The 18,371-nt window shown below is 38.4% G+C and overlaps 3 protein-coding genes across 3 annotated transcripts in view; all 3 read left to right on the forward strand.

Moving 5' to 3' along the window:
- Positions 1-1,985: 1,985 nt before the first annotated feature.
- LOC311499817 (NLR family CARD domain-containing protein 3-like) overlaps positions 1,986-18,371 on the forward strand; it is a 47,702-nt gene continuing 31,316 nt past the window's right edge. Inside the window, exon 1 of the mRNA XM_084560947.1 lies at positions 1,986-2,175. The gene's annotated coding sequence lies outside the window, so the exon portion shown is untranslated. The remainder of the gene's footprint in view (positions 2,176-18,371) is intronic.
- LOC311499394 (protein NLRC3-like) overlaps positions 3,897-18,371 on the forward strand; it is a gene marked incomplete at its 3' end in the record, with an annotated part of 29,311 nt that continues 14,836 nt past the window's right edge. Inside the window, exons 1-2 of the mRNA XM_084560345.1 lie at positions 3,897-4,063; positions 4,166-4,279. Of these exons, the coding sequence (XP_084416471.1) occupies positions 3,975-4,063; positions 4,166-4,279 (203 nt within the window). The 5' untranslated portion in view covers positions 3,897-3,974. The remainder of the gene's footprint in view (positions 4,064-4,165; positions 4,280-18,371) is intronic.
- Positions 7,217-16,211, forward strand: LOC311499358 (protein NLRC3-like). The gene is made up of 8 exons (XM_084560314.1): positions 7,217-7,735; positions 9,641-9,716; positions 10,054-10,276; positions 10,468-12,268; positions 13,760-13,933; positions 14,044-14,250; positions 14,363-14,409; positions 14,712-16,211. Exons 1-8 carry the CDS (start codon positions 7,689-7,691, stop codon positions 15,047-15,049), a joined length of 2,913 nt encoding a protein of 970 aa, XP_084416440.1. The 5' UTR covers positions 7,217-7,688; the 3' UTR covers positions 15,050-16,211.

The following is an 18,371-nucleotide window of genomic DNA, read 5'->3' on the forward strand; positions in this document are numbered from 1 at the left end:
TCAAGTTGAATGAACTGTTGTCTGTCTGTGAGGTAGGATGTAAACCATGAAAGTGCAACACCAGTGATCCCAATGCCAGCCAGGTGGTCTACGAGTAGAGGGTGAGAGATGGTGTCGAATGCTGCACTGAGGTCGATCAGGATGAGGAAGGTGAGTCCAGAGTCAGCTGCACAGAGGAGATCATTGATAATTTTGACCTGGGCTGGATGACTGAGAACCTTCACAGACATTTGACCAGGGCTGTTTCGGTGCTGTGTTGAGGCCTGAAACCACATTGGAAGGGTTCATGGAGGTTGTTTGTGTCAAGATGGTACTGTACTTGTGCGGCGGCCACCTTTTCAAGAATCTTGGAGACGAAAGGGAAGGTTGGAGATGGGCCTGTAATGACTAAGGTCAGCAGGGTCAGAACCAGTTTTTTTAAGAATGGGTGTGATGGGAGCTAGTTTGAGAGATGAGGTAAAATTGCAGAGGAGAGGGAGGACTTTACTATGACAGTGATTGTGGGAGAAATGGATGACAGGTAGGCTTTGATGAGGGTGGTGGGAAGAGGAACGAGTCAACAGGCGGTGGGTTTTGCTTTAAGGATGAGGTCAAAGATGGTGTGTTGTGATGCCAGGGTGAAGTTGGTGAGAGAGGTTGGGCAGGGGAGGTGCATGATGAGGCCAGCTGTTGTTGAATGGTGGTGATTTTGGTACTGAAGAATTGCAGGAGGGCAGTTCATTGTTCCGTAGAGGTGTCTAGAGGGAGCAGCGGCTAAAAAAAACAAAGAAATATTTAAATATTTCTCAAACCTCAAATAAATTTATGATATGTGAAGCACCCGGTCAATGGACGATTAAACCTACAGTCTAAATGAACTAATACTAATACTATGAAGTAAATGCTGCTGGCTTGTATGGCCTGCTCAGCAGCTAAAAAAAAACAAACAAAAACAAATTGAATATGGAACACTCAAATACATTTATGATATGTGATATGTGTTTTATGCTGTTGGAATCAAATAGTTTTCACCTCTTCTGATGAAATGATTGTGACAATGTGATTTGTATAAATAGGTTTAAAAAGAGAAATGTTTCTGAAAACTAAATTATTCCAACTTGACGTTTTGCGCATGAGTTTTGAACATTTGATTTGTAATCTAGTCAGTTAGAATTAGTGTGCATCAATAATTTAATCTCATATGTTTCTATAATATGTGTCTATTTAATAACATGTTCTATATGTACATGTATTTACTGTCTATCTCTTGCTCTATCTCTTAGATATAGATATGTATATTTCTGTGTTTTTATTTAGAAATTACATTCAGGTGAAGGGAATATTCCTGACCAAGTCCAGGTCAGTCTTTAGATCTTTGGTTAACTTGCACAAGTCAAAAACTGTTCTATTCTAAATGCTTTTACTGTGTACCTGTTGATTTAGCACTTATATCGTTTTGATGTTAATTGTGTGTTCTATATACTGTATAACACTGGGAGAATTCAATTAAATAATAAAGGTGGGTTGTAGAACTATTGAACTGACACGTGTTCCTAATATTTTGACACTATAGCCAGAGGGCCAGACTAATTAACAGTAACACAGCTTTTCAGATCCAGTCAGGACGTGTTGCTGTATTCAGGTTCAGTATGATCCAGCCTAAAAGCCACTAAAAGCAAATAGACAAATAGAGCAGAGTGTTTAAAGGTTTAGCAGAAATGATTACGCTTCTTCAACGTCTGAACAGCGTTTGTATGTCTACCTGGAGGTGGAACTTAGTGTCCTCCTCTTGACTGTGTTCCAGTTTAAAGTTGTTGTTTTATTGTTTTTTTTTGGAGAACTTTAGACAATACTCACTACACTCATACTTTATGATTCTGAGACATAAAAGCTGAAAGTAAACTTGCAGGTAGAGTTATTTCCCTACAGCAAAAAAAATAACCTTTGTTTCTTAGTCACACAGCATTAGTTTCAAAGAAGGATTAACTGAAAGCTTGCCACTGCCTCATCATTTATCTGTGTCTGGGTGCGTGCTTCTACTTCCCTATCAGGTTTTACCTGTTTCAGACAGATAAAGACTTTCACGATGTTTCCAGCACACACTGTTCAGAACTAAAGAATCATCGTGACTCTCAAACCCAGGATTAAACCTGAAATGACTTCGGTCTAAACTCTACATCCACCTTCCTAGTGCAGGTAAGATTTAAACTTTCACTTGTTAGGACTCAGAACATCATCACTGATGTGAAGTTGTTTAAAATATTTCGCCAAACGGTTTATTTGGAGTCTGTCATTTAGTTCTGTTCTCACTTAATGTTAAATATATAAAAGTTATGTCTTTATCAATAATTCTAAGCTGGATTCTATCACATCTGAGTGAGAGTGTATGTCAAGGGTTTTATGAAGCTGTCAGAGCGTATCCAGGTCTGTAGGCCACAGACAAAACAAGGTAAAACCAGTTCAAATAAAACCTGATGCTGCTGAAGCTAAATGAATTGGTAAAGGTTTAAGGATGTGTTTTTGAAAGTTGTTCATCTGTAATCATTTCATTTGAGCTATTGTTTAATTTGTGGTATTCTGGGCAGGTAAACAGGTTTAGTTTCATTTTCAGAGCAGTGACGCAGTTTACCAGTTCATGCCATTGAAACTGTGTGTCTGTAATAAGAGCTTATCTCCGCCCTCAGTTACCTGTAATTACCTGGAGGGAAGAAAACACTGTACCGTAACAAATATGTACTGTATGTTAGGGTTGAATTCACTTCTATCAGACTGGTTCAAGATGAGTTTTTTACACAGGCACCAACTGAATGCACAACACCACACCATGCATTTATAAAGTAGAGAAAGTTTTTTTTTTTTTTTTTTTTTAAATGATTTGAATCAAAACAGACCGATGTGGTTAATAATACCTCTGACTACAAACTGAATAACTTTTCTGTCTGTGTCTTAGTTTTTTTTTTCCCCATAATATTTTTTATTGAAAGTTTTTCAGTTTTACAAACACAACAAGCAAAAAGTAAAACCTTTAACAATGCTCCTCTGTTTAGACTGGGTAATCTGTTAAAAAGAAACACATTATTTGCATTAAAGTATCAAATTTCTGAGACAAAGAATGATCTTGACAAAAAGGAAATCAAGCTTGGAAACTGCATGGTCCGCACCGATCATTGACATTCTCCTTCAGGCATGTTTAAATTCTTAACATAGTCAATAAAAGGTCGCCATACCTTCTCAAAGACATGCTTTTTTTGATTTCAGTATATATGTTTTTTTTGTTTTTTTTTAAAGGTAAGGGAAGGTTTCTTAACATTTGCCTGAACCAGTGTGTCACTTCTGGTCTATGAGTCTTTTTCCATACTAGTGCAATGCATTTTTTTGGCATTGAGCAAACTGAGATCTATGAGTATTCTTTTACTTTTGTTAAAGTTATGTTTTTCTGGATACAAACCCAACAAAAATAGTTTAGGGTTCAATGTGATTTGTTTTGAAATTCATTTTTCAATTATTGCCCTCACCTCTTCCCAAAACATTCTAATTTTTCTACATTGCCGTAAACAATGAAATAGGGTTCCTTTACTTTCCATACATTTTGTGCAAATATCTGGTATGTTTTTGGTTTAGTTCCACTGGTGTAACATACATCCTCATCAACCATTTATAATGTATCAATTTAAGACGTACATTGATTGATTTCCCACTGTTCCTCTGAAATTTCAGTTTTCAGGTCTTCTTTCCAGGCAGTAAGTCTCTTTGTCTGTGTCTTTGTTTAGTTTGATGATGTGAGACAGACTTCAGTTCTTCTTGAACATAAACCACTAAGACCTCATTTTATTCTCATGAAATAACTTCATTAGGTCCAATGTGCTGCTTAGTCTGATTGGAACAAACCTCACTGATGTTTGGCTTGAGATCCTCTACAATCAGGTGATGAGTTTGGCATCCATCCATTAGTATGGAATGATGTGTTGTGTTTGTGTTAAGGTGTCGGCTCTGTTATGGATCAGTGTGAGGACAGAGAGGAGGGACTCTTTGTCTCTAAACCAGATCCATGTGAGGAATATGACGACCAAACCAAAGCTCACAGGTGAGATCTGGATCCTAATCCACAACTGTTCTTCATGTCAGAGTTCAGAGTCACTCTAGTCTCATCAGGAAAAGTCAAACATCTGTATGTGTTGTGTTGAAGGTCAGAGACACAGGAGAGGACAGACTGTCCTACACCCAGCTGTGTGTCCATGAAGAGTGACAAGTCCATGACTGAGCCAATTGCCTTTGCAGGACAAAATACATCTGAAACAAAGTAAGTGGATAAACCTTATTTTATTTCAGTTATTATCAGTATTGGTTCATGTAGGGTATTCATATACTTTTAAATCTGTCATTAGGGCACCACCTCCTTTTAACGTAGGAAGAACACTCGATTTATCAGTCTCAATTAAATATATTTCATAACCAAAGAGATGGATTCTTTAACACATTTTATACCATTAATGCTTTGCCGTGAAATAATGAGACCTGAAATAGCTATGGTGTTGCTATGTTAATAGTTGCTATGGTGATGGTCTTGGTTCTTGGTCCGTGGAAGAGAGAGGGTTGTTTCTCAGAAGTCCCCTACTAACTTCACTGACCAAGTTATTTAATGAAAAGTGTCAACTGAGGTTGGCTTTCTTACTTCGTGCAGAATAAAACAATGAATAAAATTTCAGAATAAAGTCTACTAGGAAAATGTGCGTCGGTAAAAATAGTCCGACAGGAAAGAGACTTTGCATGTGTGCATTCACTGAAGAAGAGTTCTTCAGCAGGTCAACCTCTTAAATTTACACTCCAGAACAGGGCAAGAGATTAACAGGACAACAGGGGCCCCTACAGTTCATATATGATGAAATACAAATCAGCATCTCTAAATCTCAAGGCTTACTGCTTTATCTGTTTCTGTGCAAAATTTAGCTTCATGGGTACTGGAATTGGGGCAACAAACAGCCATTTTTTAAAATCGATTAAAGTATTGAGTATTTTTTTAAGCAGTCAGTTAGTCTTTTGGTTAACTAGTAAATATGACAGGATTTTTCCAAAAAAATGTTTTTCAAACATAATGATGACATGTTTGAACTTGATATCAGTGAATAACAAACCTATTTCAAACATTTCAGATTTTTAGTAAAGATGTTGTGGTTTTTCAGCATACATGTTGTAACTTCAGTGACTTGTGCTGATAGTTATGGTAAAGTCATGGTTATTACCCTATCTTATCTTATCACCTTATCACTTTAAACTAACAGTCATGTCTATGTGAGAGGAAACACAGCAGACACAGAGAGAACGTGGAAACTCCACAAAGAAAGACCTCAGCTAGTTGATCGACTCACTAAGGGTGTAACGCTGATTGATATTTACATGGTTTAGCTTTATAAGTCTATATGTACAGAAACAATCTGATTACACCTTGTATATTCACTGGAATGCAGTGCTGTCGTGCTAGATATTAGCATAGCCATTAGCATCTACTCCCAAGTCTTTTGTTTTCTCTAAAACAACTGAAAATGACAAAACGACTTTTAGCCTCTGGTCACCAACCAACCATCAGACTAAATTCACTGTGAGGGTCTAAATATTCAGCAACTCAGCTACTGTTGGGAGTAGTCGTCCCTGTGTGATAAGGGATTGTAACTGTTCATGACTGGTCTTTATGTCAGAGTTCAAAACTAAAATCACTCCAGTATTATTAAAAGTCAAAGTTCTGTATGTGTTGTGTTGAAGGCCGGAGAAGAAGGAGAATCCAGACTGTGCTACACCCAGCTGTTTCTCCTTAAAGAGTGACAGGTCCATGACTGAGCCAATTGCTTTTGCAGGACAAAATACATCTAAAACAAAGTAAGTGGATAAACCTTCTTTTATTTCAGTTATTATCAGCATTGGTTCATGTAGGGTATTCATATATTTTTAAATCTCCTCACCTCCTTTTAACGTAGGAAGAACACGGGTTTAAATCAGTTCATCAATCTCAAATATATTTCATAACCAAATGGATGAATTCTCTAACACATTTTATACCATTAATTCTATGCCATAAAATAACATCACAGACAACTGTGTGAATAAAGATTAAAGTATTGACTATTTTGTTGAGCAGTCGATTAATCTTTTGGTTAACTAGTAAAATATGACAGGACTTTTCCAAAAAAAAAAAGTTTTTCAAACATAATGATGACATGTTTGAACTTGATATCAGTGAATAACAAACCTATTTCAAACATTTCAGATTTTTAGTAAAGATGTTTTGTTTTTTCAGTATACATGTTTTAACTTCAGTGACTTGTGCTGATAGTTATGGTAAAGTCGTGGTTATTACCCTGTAGAGAGTCACCGAAGACATGACTGTTTAAACTAACAGTCATGTCTATGTGAGAGGAAACACAGCAGACATAGAAAGAACGTGGAAACTCCACAAAGAAAGACCTCAGCTGGTTGATCAACTCAATAAGAGTGTAATGCTGATTGATATTGACATGGTTTAGCTTTATAAGTCTATATGTGCGGAAACAATCTGCTTACACCTTGTGCACTGGAATGTAGTGCTGTCGTGCTAGATATTAGCATAGCCATTAGCATCTACTCTCGAATCTTCTCTCATCTCTAAACCAACTGAAAATGACACAACAACGACTTTCGGTCTCTGGTCACCAGCTTAACAAAAGGAAATGAGAAGACCACAGAAAAGTGAAGAAGAGGCGAAGGAAAAGAAGTGAAAAAGAGCGTGGCGAGAAAGCACGAAGAAGAGGCTCCAGCTAGTTATATCTGTCAGTTGTCCAGGGCGTGTTTTGGATCTGGTTTCCATATTTTTTGCTCTGAAAGACACAGGCACACCCATAGCCATCGTCTAAACGATTCTCTTAAACTCTTCTGTTTTAACTAAGTTAATCGCTTCATCATTCACCATGGTTCATGGGCAATGTTATTGCCTATACAGCAAGATTCGACATTGTTCAACATTACAAAACAACAGCTAAGGTGTAAAGATTGGATACACATGGGGGGGGGGTTATTAGGATAACCTTGGGCTCTACAGTTCATATATGATGAAACACAAATCAGCATCTCCGAATCTTAGGGCTTACTGCTTTATCTGTTTCTGTACAAATTTAGTTTCATAGGTATTGGAATTAGGGCAACAAACAACCATTTTTTTTGAAAAATCAATTAAAGTATTGACTATTTTTTGAGCAGTTGATTAATCTTTTAGTTAACTACTAAATTTGATAGGACTTTTTCAAACATAATGATGACATGTTTGAACTTGATATCAGTGAATAAGAAACCCATTGTGTATGCACTGGAATGCAGTGCTGTCGTGCTAGATATTAGCATAGCCATTAGCATCCACTCCAAAGTCTTTTGTTTTCTCTAAAACAACTGAAAATGACAAAACGACTTTCAGCCTCTGGTCACCAACCAACCATCAGACTAAATTCACCGTGAAGGTCTATATATTCAGCAATTCAGCTACAGTTGGGAGTAGTCGTCCCTGTGTGATAAGGGACTGTAACTGTAACTGTTCATGACTTTATGTCTTTATGTCAGAGTTCAAAACTAAAATCACTCCAGTATTATTAAAAGTCAAAGTTCTGTATGTGTTGTGTTGAAGGCCGGAGAAGAAGGAGAATCCAGACTGTCCTACACCCAGCTGTTTCTCCTTAAAGAGTGACAGGTCCATGACTGAGCCAATTGCCTTTGCCGGACAAAATACATCTAAAACAAAGTAAGTGGATAAACCTTCTTATATTTAAGTTACAGTCAGTATTGCCTGTGAGGTACAAGCAGTTTTTAGCTCCTCTTTAAGGCCTGCCTCTCTCTTCTTTCTGGTTGGCTGACAGAGGTTAAAGTTAACTGTAAAAAACAGTATATCTGGTGTGGAAGTACATAAAGCAGCTGCTAAACTAGAAAGTTGCAAAGCACCATAAATTCTCATTCTTGACTTTAAATGGACACTGGACACTAACATCCATCACTAAATGCTTATTATACGATCTAAACTGAATTCAGGAAAGATTAGAGGCTCCATGTGTGATAATGGACTATAACTGTTCATGGGTGTTGTTCATGTCAGAGGTCAGAACTAAAGTCACTCTGGTATCATCATTAACAGTCAAACATCTGTATATTGTTAGCCTAATATCATAATTGCATCATATTTGAACTAACTCCCTAAGTCGCATTTGAACGTGAATGACTCAGGCAATTATGCTATTAGGCTAATGATGTTGTGTTGTGTTGAAGACCAAAGAAGGAGGAAAAGCCAGACTCTACTACACTCAGCTGTGTGTCCTTATAGAGTGACAGGTCCATGATTTGGCCGATCAAATTTAATGGCCAACATTCTTCTGTAAGGCAGAAGAGACAGTAAGGTAACACAATTATATGGCACAATCAACACCCAGAAAGGATATCACATCTTGGTGATGTGCAATTTACAGTGCTACTTAAGATGTTTTGCTACCCTCAGAATTTCTTTTTACATTTTTTTTTTTTTAATAAAAATGACACAAAACGTCATGAAACAGAGATATTACACATGTATATTTATTTATTCAAGATAATTAATCATTTGTTGAAATGTGAGTTGAAAAAAATAAATTAACCCTTGTTTTCAGTATGAGTTGTGACCTCCTTGTACAGCAATAAAAGCAACTAAACATTTCCAGTAACGGCTCATCAGTCGTCTGCAGCGCCCTGTTTCACTTACAAACATGACGCCTCTCATTTAAACCAAACTATTCTACTTTGGTCTTATCTATCCACTAAACATTGTCCCTGAAGTCTTCTGTCTTGTCCACATGGTATTTAGAAATGTTCTTTTTGGAGAGCAGTGTCTTTGTCCATCACACCATGGTTGTTCAGTGGATACATCAACATTAACATTACCCAATGAGAGAGAGACCTTTAGCTGCTTAGAAGTTCCCCTGGGTTCCTTTGGGACCTCTCAGACTATTATGGAGTGATCTTTGTTGGTGGACCACTCCTGCGGAGGGGAACAGTCGTCTTCAATCTATCTCACTTTCGGATTATTTGTGGATCTTAAACTCTTTAGAGGTGGTTTTCAAACTTTTTCCAGCCTACTAAGCAACAACAACTCTTTTTCTGAGCTCCTCAGAAAGCTCCTTTGTCCGTTGCCATCATACACTTCCACAAGCATGTGTTGTGAAGATCAGACTGAGACAAATCCCTGATTTATTTAAACCAAACCGAGAACTGAACCACACCTGAGTCTCATCACACTGATGGAAACACTTTTGAAAAGTTGGACTCTAATTTGGGCTTTAAATTAATTTATAATCAATCCTAAAGGGTTAACTTACTTTTGAAACTTACAGATATGTAATATTGGCTAATTTTCTTGAATAAATAAATGCACATAGTATAAGTATAATATTTCTGTTTCATGTGTTTGATTGGGTTCTCTTTGTTTATTTTCAGGACTTGTGAAAGTCTGCTTATGTTTTGAGTCATTTTTATGTAGAAATGTAGAAGATTCTGAGGGATACAAATACTTTAAGGCAGCACTGCATATTATGTTGTGCTTGCATCAACATTCACCAAAACATAGCACATCACATTTGAAGTATGTGTCATTATAAAATGATGTTATCCTTGATCCCGTCCACAGAGTTCAGGAGATTTCAGAGGATCCCAGGGTTCAGTCTCATCAGGAGCAGCAAGCACACCTGGACTCTATATTTACAGTATGTATATATACAAACCCATATGGAACATACCCATCTGGTTCCAATGTTAAGAGGCTGTTTAAACAGGGCACTTCTATGTCATGACTGTTGATACAATTTTTGTTATTTTAAGTAGTTACCAAAACATGTTCAGGTTATAGTTTTATAATGAATATGGTCTTGAAGTGCAGGCTTAGCTTCCATTAAAGGAACTGACCAAAAATGTAATCTAGAACATTTACAATTGCAACCATTTAATGCACAGTCCCCACAGTTCAAGACCTCAGATGTTGTGTCACTGTCCAACTGCACAATTGTGTCACTGTCCAACAATTATTTTTATATGTTGTTGCAGATACTCAAAGAGAACATTGTCAGCTTTGTGACGGGTGAGTTGAAGAATTTCCAGCATCTTCTGAGTCTAGACCATGAGACCGTAAAAAGACAGAAGGAGGATGAGGAGGTGGATGGTGAGAAGAAACAGAAGAAGAGCATCATCAGAGAGGCTTTTCTGAACATCACCCTGCACTACATGAGGAAAATAAAGCAAGAGGAGCTGGCTGACTGTCTGCTGAGTAGTAAGATACTTTAGACAACTTTTACATTTTCATTTTAGTTGCCTAAAAATATTCTGTACTCATATGTATCAGAGCTGAACACAACAGAGGGGTAAACTGCAGCAGTCACACTTAAATATTTGCTATAACATTTTAATGTTATAACGTTTATTTAATCCTTCATTAATAACAAATGTAATTTGTTCATTCAGGAACTTCTTCTGGATTGTGTCAACGTAAACTCAAATCACATCTGAAGAAGAAGTTCCATTGTGTGTTTGAGGGGATTGCTAAAGCAGGAAACTCATCCTTTCTGAATCAGATCTACACAGAACTCTTCATCACAGAGGGAGAGTCAACAGAGGTCAATGATGAACATGAGGTCAGACAGATTGAAGCAGCTTCCAGAAAGACAGATGAACTGGAAAATAGAATCAAATGTGAAAACATCTTTAAACCATCAGCTCACAGAGATGAACCAATCAGAACAGTGATGACAAAGGGAGTGGCTGGCATTGGGAAAACAGTCTTAACACAGAAGTTCACTCTGGACTGGGCTGAAGACAAAGCCAACCAGGACATCTACTTCACATTTCCATTCACTTTCAGAGAGTTAAATGTGGTGAAAGAGAGAAAGTTCAGCTTGGTGGAACTTGTTCATCACTTCTTTACTAAAACCAAAGAAGCAGGAATCTGCAACTTTGAAGAGTTCCAGGTTGTGTTCATCTTTGACGGTCTGGATGAGTGTCGACTTCCTCTGGACTTCCACAACACTGAGATCCTGACTGATGTTAGAGAGTCCACCTCAGTGGATGTGCTGCTGACAAACCTCATCAGGGGGAAACTGCTTCCCTCTGCTCGCCTCTGGATAACCACACGACCTGCAGCAGCCAATCAGATCCCTCCTGAGTATGTTGACATGGTGACAGAGGTCAGAGGGTTCACTGACCCCCAGAAGGAGGAGTACTTCAGGAAGAGATTCAGAGATGAGGAGCAGGCCAGCAGGATCATCTCCCACATCAAGACATCACGAAGCCTCCACATCATGTGTCACATCCCAGTCTTCTGCTGGATCACTGCTACAGTTCTGGAGGATGAGTTGGAAACCAGAGAAAGAGGAGAGCTGCCCAAGACCCTGACTGAGATGTACATCCACTTCCTAGTGGTTCAGACCAAAGAGAAAAAGTTCAAGTATGATGGAGGATCTGAGACAGATACACATTGGAGTCCAGAGAACAGGAAGATGATTGAGTCTCTGGGAAAACTGGCTTTTGATCAGCTGCAGAAAGGAAACCTGATCTTCTATGAATCAGACCTGACAGAGTGTGGCATCAATATCAGAGCAGCCTCAGTGTACTCAGGAGTGTTCACACAGATCTTTAAAGAGGAGAGAGGACTGTACCAGGACAGGGTGTTCTGCTTTGTCCATCTGAGTGTTCAGGAGTTTCTGGCTGCTCTCTATGTTCATTTGACATTCATTAATCATGGTGTCAATCTGCTGGGAGAATCACAAAAATCCTCCCTCTGGTATAGATTGTTTGACAAACCTGACCTACATCATCTTCACCAGTGTGCTGTGGACAAAGCCTTACAGAGTTCAAATGGACACCTGGATCTGTTCCTGCGCTTCCTCCTGGGTCTTTCAGTGCAAACCAGTCAGAGTCTTCTACACGGCCTGGTGAAAGAGAGAGGAAAGAGACAACAGATGAACATAAAATCAGGGAAGTACATCAAGAAGAAGATCAGTGAGGATCTTCCTCCAGAGAGAAGCCTTAATTTGTTGAACTGTCTGAATGAACTGAAGGATCATTCTCTAATAGAGGAGATCCAACGGTTCCTGAGTTCAGGAAGACTCACCAGAAAGAATCTCTCTCCTGCTCAGCTGTCAGCTCTGGTCTTTATGTTACTGTCATCAGAAGAATATCTGGATGTGTTCGACTTGAATAAGTTTTCTGCTTCAGAAGATGCTCTGCTCAGGATGCTGCCAGTCATCAAAGCCTCCAGAAGAGCTCTGTAAGTAAAACATACATTATATTGGTACCATACATGATGTTTACCTTTATACAGATAGCACTTTGAATCACACAGTAACAAAGTGCTTTAACAATACAACTTCAGTACAAGTTATCAAGAAATATTAAGCAAGTATTATACAGTTATTAAACTAAAAGCAGCACTGGAAAGCCCCGAGTGTCATTGCTATGGGGTGGGGGTGCCTGGTCTGGTCTATGTGGGTGCTACATGTCTAAGTAACATCCACACCAATGAATGAATGCCAGGTCCAGAAGTTTCCCAGCAGAACACTGAATTGTCATAAGATGGTCAATGTTATTCACTTCTCCTGTCATAATGTGGATGATCTGTGCATATTAAGGCATATCTTTCTCTGTACCAACAAAACTGTGATTTAACACAATATCCATGGAGTGGTAAAACATCTGTTTTTATGACTATGCGTACTTGCAGTCTTGACTGCATCATGCATCGTAGTTAAAATGAGAAACTTGGATTTTTCTGGTTTCCTTTCTGTAGAACAATGTGTAAAAAAATGTCATCAGTAATGTAGCATATTCTACATTGTTAAAATGTCTCGTTAGGGCACCACCTCCTCTTATAGTAGGAAGAACACGGTTTAAATCAATTTATCAGCCTCAGTTAACTCATTTGCATATCTGAAGGAGTGAATCCTTTAATACAATTTGTACCATTCATTCTCTGCCGTAAAACAACATCACAGACAACTTCTTAAGTGTGAACAAACATTTATTTAATAAAGTGACAACTATGAATAAATGAGGGACTAATCGAATATCGGAGTGTAATCAAATAAAACGATTATGATAAGGTATGAAATAATTTCTGGAGCGATGGTGAGAGATGGAGATCTTTTAAGTCCTAAACCTAAGGGAATGGATTTGATATCTAATCTAATCAATCTTCTCTAAAAGATGTTAGTAGGGAGTTTCAAAGTAGTGACACCAACTCTTTGTCTTAAGCGGTAGGAACGATTCAGCCTAATTTTGTAGAGTCTTCTCGGCGTCGGTGATGGCGGAGCGTCGGTGTGACAAGGTGATCAATACATAATTGAACATAACATTAAGGCTTCTTGGTTTTGTCCTTATGAAGTAGAAGTCAATTAATTCATTCTTTGTAATTCCTGACATCGCGTTGATGTTCTTTTGATTCAGGACTAATTAGTCCAGAAACAAGAGACAAGAAGTGTAAATCTGTCTTTTTGGCTCAGATGGCGTCCTCAGCATCAGGGATATCCGATAGCGTGGGTCTGTTCAGTGTTTGGACATGGCACCTTTATGGCTAAGGTGTAAAAGGTTGATCTGTTAGAAGAGTTCTTCTGCAAAACAACTCTGTAAATTTAAATTCCAGAGAGGGGGAGAATAGATTGGACGACAGGACTCTACAGTGATGAAATGTACTGAGTGTGAAAAACATGGATCAGCTACTGACAGACAACCTCTTTATGTCCTCTTACTTTCTTCTTTTCAGGTTGAGTTATTGTAACCTGTCAGAGAGAAGCTGTGAAGCTCTGGCCTCAGTTCTCAGCTCCCAGTCCTCTTGTCTGAGAGAGTTGGACCTGAGTGGTAACGACCTGAAGGATTCAGGAGTGAAGCTTCTTTGTGATGGACTGAAGAGTCCACACTGTCTACTGGAAACTCTCAGGTCAGGAGTCAGTAGTTTATGATGTTTGAATGCTGATTTAAACATGCTTTGTTCAGTGTTTAAAGCTATTCACATGTATATGCTATGACTTACTGTTAATGTCTGTATAGTTTGTCAGGTTGTCAGGTCACAAAGGAGGGCTGTTCTTCTCTGGTCTTGGCTCTGACCTCTAACCCCTCCCATCTGAGAGAACTGGACCTGAGCTACAATCATCTAGGAGACTCAGGAGTGAAGCTGCTGTCTGATATAAAAGAGAATCCAGACTGGAGACTGGACACACTCAAGTATGAACACACAACATTTCTTCATGTTCAACTGTGATAGAATTCATATTGGATGGTAAATGCTTCAGAGGCAATGTTCAGAGATATATGTCTTTCACAATTATAGATAAGATAACATTGTGGTCTGGCTGCTTCTTTTTTTCAGGGTGGACCATGGTGGAGAGCAGAGAATGAAACCTGGTCTGAGAAAGTGTAAGTGTGTGTTTGATTCACTAGAATAATAAAATCCTTGCAGTGATTTACATTAACACATAGGTAAAAATACTAACCATTAATATGTTGACATGGAAATAAACATAATAACAAATAAATCTACTGTTTTCAGATGCCTGTAAACTCACACTGGACTCAGACAGAGAACACCGACAGGTGTCTGACAATAACTCAAATGTGACGACAGAGAGAGAGAGGCAGTTGTGTTACATCCTTCCAGAGAGCTTTTACCACTCTCAGATTCTGTGTACAGATGAAGTGACTGATCGTTGTTACTGGAGATGTCCTTGTAGCAGTGACTTATAAAACAATCAGAGGGAGAGGAAACGATGAAGACTGCTGTTTTGGTTGGAACAGTCAGTCCTGGAGTCTGTGGTGCTCAGAGAGTGGTTACTCTGTCTGTCACAACAAGGATCTAATAGAACTTCCATACTATTCTTCCTCTGTATCTAACAGAGTAGCAGTGTATGTGAACTACTCTGCTGGAACCATCTCCTTCTATGAAGTCTATAATGACAGACAGTATCCTCTCCACACCTTCCAGTCCACCTTCACTGAACCTCTCTACTCTGGCTTTGCCTTTGGAGACCTCGCCTATATGACTCTTTGTGAGCTGTAGACAGATATTCACACTGCTCACTGCGTTCAGTCCTCTTTCCAACCTGCAGTCGCATAGTGTGTATCCTTATCAGAGAAAACTTCCTTGTTAAAATCAGACCAATGAAAAAAATATATATATCTCAACATCAAACGTAGAATGGGATGCAGAGGCTGCAGTTATTAGTTTGGGTTCAGGAGTCACTCACCCTCTCTAATTTCTACTCTTAAGGTTTGGCTTAAAAATGTTCTTTGCCTGGGGGGAGTGGGAGAGGGAAACTAAGGAACTAAGGTCGATTGTGAGGGAAAAACTGTCAGCTTTGTAAAGTGTAGATTTGGTTCCCATGAGGAGGAGTTCAGTTTTATCACTGTTTAGTTTTAGAAAGTTTGAGGTGAACCAGGATTTTACTAGGAACCGGGACAAGTGGAGCTGGGTGTCATCCGCAAAGCCGTCGAAATGAATATTAAATTTGCAGAAGATATTACCAAGGGGGAGGAGGTAAGTGATGAAGAGGAGGGTAACAGGAACAGGGTAGCTGACAATGGGGGAAACGTTCAGAGGAGGAGAGAAGAGTTGGAATTTAAATGACGGTGGAGTTTGTGAATTTTCTCGTTGAAAAACAGCAACAGGGAGTTACAGGTATATCGGCTGAGTACATGTGGGTAGGTAGAGAGTCAGGGGGTTGGAGAATTTTGTTAAGCAAGGAGAACAGTGTCTTGGAGTTACCTTCATTAGAGCCGATTAGACCAGAGTAGTCGTCAGATTTGGTTTGAGAAATTGAGTCCTTGAAATGTAATATGTGAGCTTTGTGCATTTCTTAATGAATAGTAAGACCAGTTTTTCTGTAGAGTCGCTCAAGTTGTCGACCTTTGGCTTTCATGGACCGGAGTTCAGGCGTAAATCAGGGAGCAGTTTGTGAGAAGGTAACAGACAGAGTTTTCACTGGGGCAAGGCAGTTGGGAATGTTGTTTAGGCTATTGTTGTAATGAGTAACCAGATCATCAGGGTGGAGAGACAGACTGGAGCTGAGATGTTGTCGATAGAGGGGGAGAGGACTTCCTTATTGATGTCCTTGATATTTCAATATGAGATTATACGTGGTGTCTTGGTGATGGAGAGACAGACTGTAGCACTGAAGGAAATGAGGAAATGGTCGGTAATGTGGAGTTCATCAGTTGTGCAACTGCGGGGGGTGAGACCAGAACAGCAGATTAAGTGCTGGGGGGCGGCGGGGTTTGGGACAATATGAATTGTAATTGACATTATACAAATAAAATTAAACAGAACTCAGTAACTGAAATGTACTTGTATTCACAGATATGTAATATTGGCTCATCGTCCTGAATAAACAAATACCAAAGTATAATATTCTTGTTTCATCTGTTTGACTGGTTTCCTTTTGTCTACTTTTAGGATTTGTGTGAAACTCTGCTATGAAGTTTTGAGTCATTTTTATGCACACCACTTTTTTTTAGCATATATATAGCAGCATTGCATATTCACATAGAGTCGTTCACAGCAGGAAGTAAGCACCCTGTCATGTTTTATTAGAGGAGGAAGTGAAATTGGCTGACGAAAACAATGCACTTTCTTTGGAGTTGCTCTCTAGTTGTAACGGAGGTATCAGGACCACTGGCTTCACAGAACCAAGGCAGTTGACCAAGAAAAGCAGTGGAGGGTGTAGACGGCATCTAAAGAGCCTGGGTAAGTAAAATATCAAAAGTAATGATGGGACTGAGTCATAAGATACTGAACTATGTCTGGTTGTAAATACCTTTTAAAGTATTTCTCAAAACCATATCTGTGTGTAGACTATGAGTTGTGCCTACAATTTACAGTTAACAAAAAACTTGGAAAACTACAAAAACAATTTGAAACTTGTCTATTTGTCCGTTTTCTAGGTACTTTATGGAGTTTTGTTGAGTTTGCTGTTACTTTCATTATTTTCTTTTAATCGCGGTGATGCAGTTTAACCCTCGAGGCACCTTCGGGCCCAAACATGTACATTTTGCTTATTTTACTTTTTTGATTTTCAATATCTCAGTCAGTTTAAAGACTAAATGTGTGAAACTTGGCCAAGAAGTGTCTTTTGTTATTAATTTTAAAATACAATTGTACCTTCTATTGCAAGGTGTTCAGAATAGGAGCTATGCACTTAGCATGCACTCTTTACCCTTGGGGCTGATTGGGCCCATTGACTCCCATTATAATCACATATATTTGACATACTGTAATCCTGACATATTATAATGCTTTTCAAAAAAAATACCTAAATCTTCATCACATAAAGTTTCAGTGTTGGCCTGGTTCTCTTACCTCGCAAAATACATGGCAATAAAAAAGCTGAACACCACAAAAATAGTCTAGTTGTGTTGGAATCGATATAAAAGAGTGGTGTGAATGTGTTTTAGAATATGTTTTGTCTGTCGTTGTGTGTTTGTGTGAAATTGGAGCCATCAAAGGCCAAATGGGGTCTGTTTATGTTCTGATCAAGAGAGAGCCTCCTCTCTCCTGTTGGATGTGTGGTATAACATGTTTATGCAGGTGCATGTCTGAAGTTTGCGAGAATAGTTTGTAGCCGTGCAGTGTGTCTTGTGGAACCAAATTTGGAGAACATGCATGTGAAATGATCACTCATCTGTGGTTTATGCACATGCATATGACAAAACACATGACATCTTATGAAAAAAAAAATCATGAAATCATACAAAACACAAAAATAATAATTAAAAAAAAAATATCTGTGGTTAGTTCTGAAGTTGTTGAAAAGATTTGATGTGGTGGAAGTGAAAAACAAAATGTTTATAAATGATATTTTTAGTACACCTTCATGAGAGGGTAAGTGTATAGTAGTTTTAAAGGTGCCTCAAGGGTTAATTGAACTGCTCAGAGAAAGAAACAAATAAACCAGTAATTAGCTGGATTCATCTTTGACAACTATAATAACTTATTCTGACAAGGTTTAAAATGGTAAATGGAAAATAACCCAACAACAACAAGCCCAACCAGAGTATGAAATGGGACAAACAATAATAATTTACTTCATAACTGCAGTATGTTTTACTGGAAATACCTCAAGTCATGGCACACATGTATTTGTGGTTTGTCTTTTTTGTTATTTTTTACATATGTAATATAAATATACATCATCAGTTTTCACTGTTTTTGCTTTTCTGTAATAATCTAGGATCAACACTAAGAAAAATGTAAATATCAATACTAATGTATATGGGGTCTGAATGTTACTAAAATACTTGTGGAGAATCCTGAAGTCTCTGTTTTAAGGAGAGAAGATAATGAGCAACTGCTCTGACTTTGAATTGTAAAGAGGAAGCACTGTTTA

Source organism: Chelon labrosus, assembly GCF_963514085.1.
Source record: "Chelon labrosus genome assembly, chromosome: 14".
Taxonomy (NCBI): domain Eukaryota; kingdom Metazoa; phylum Chordata; class Actinopteri; order Mugiliformes; family Mugilidae; genus Chelon; species Chelon labrosus.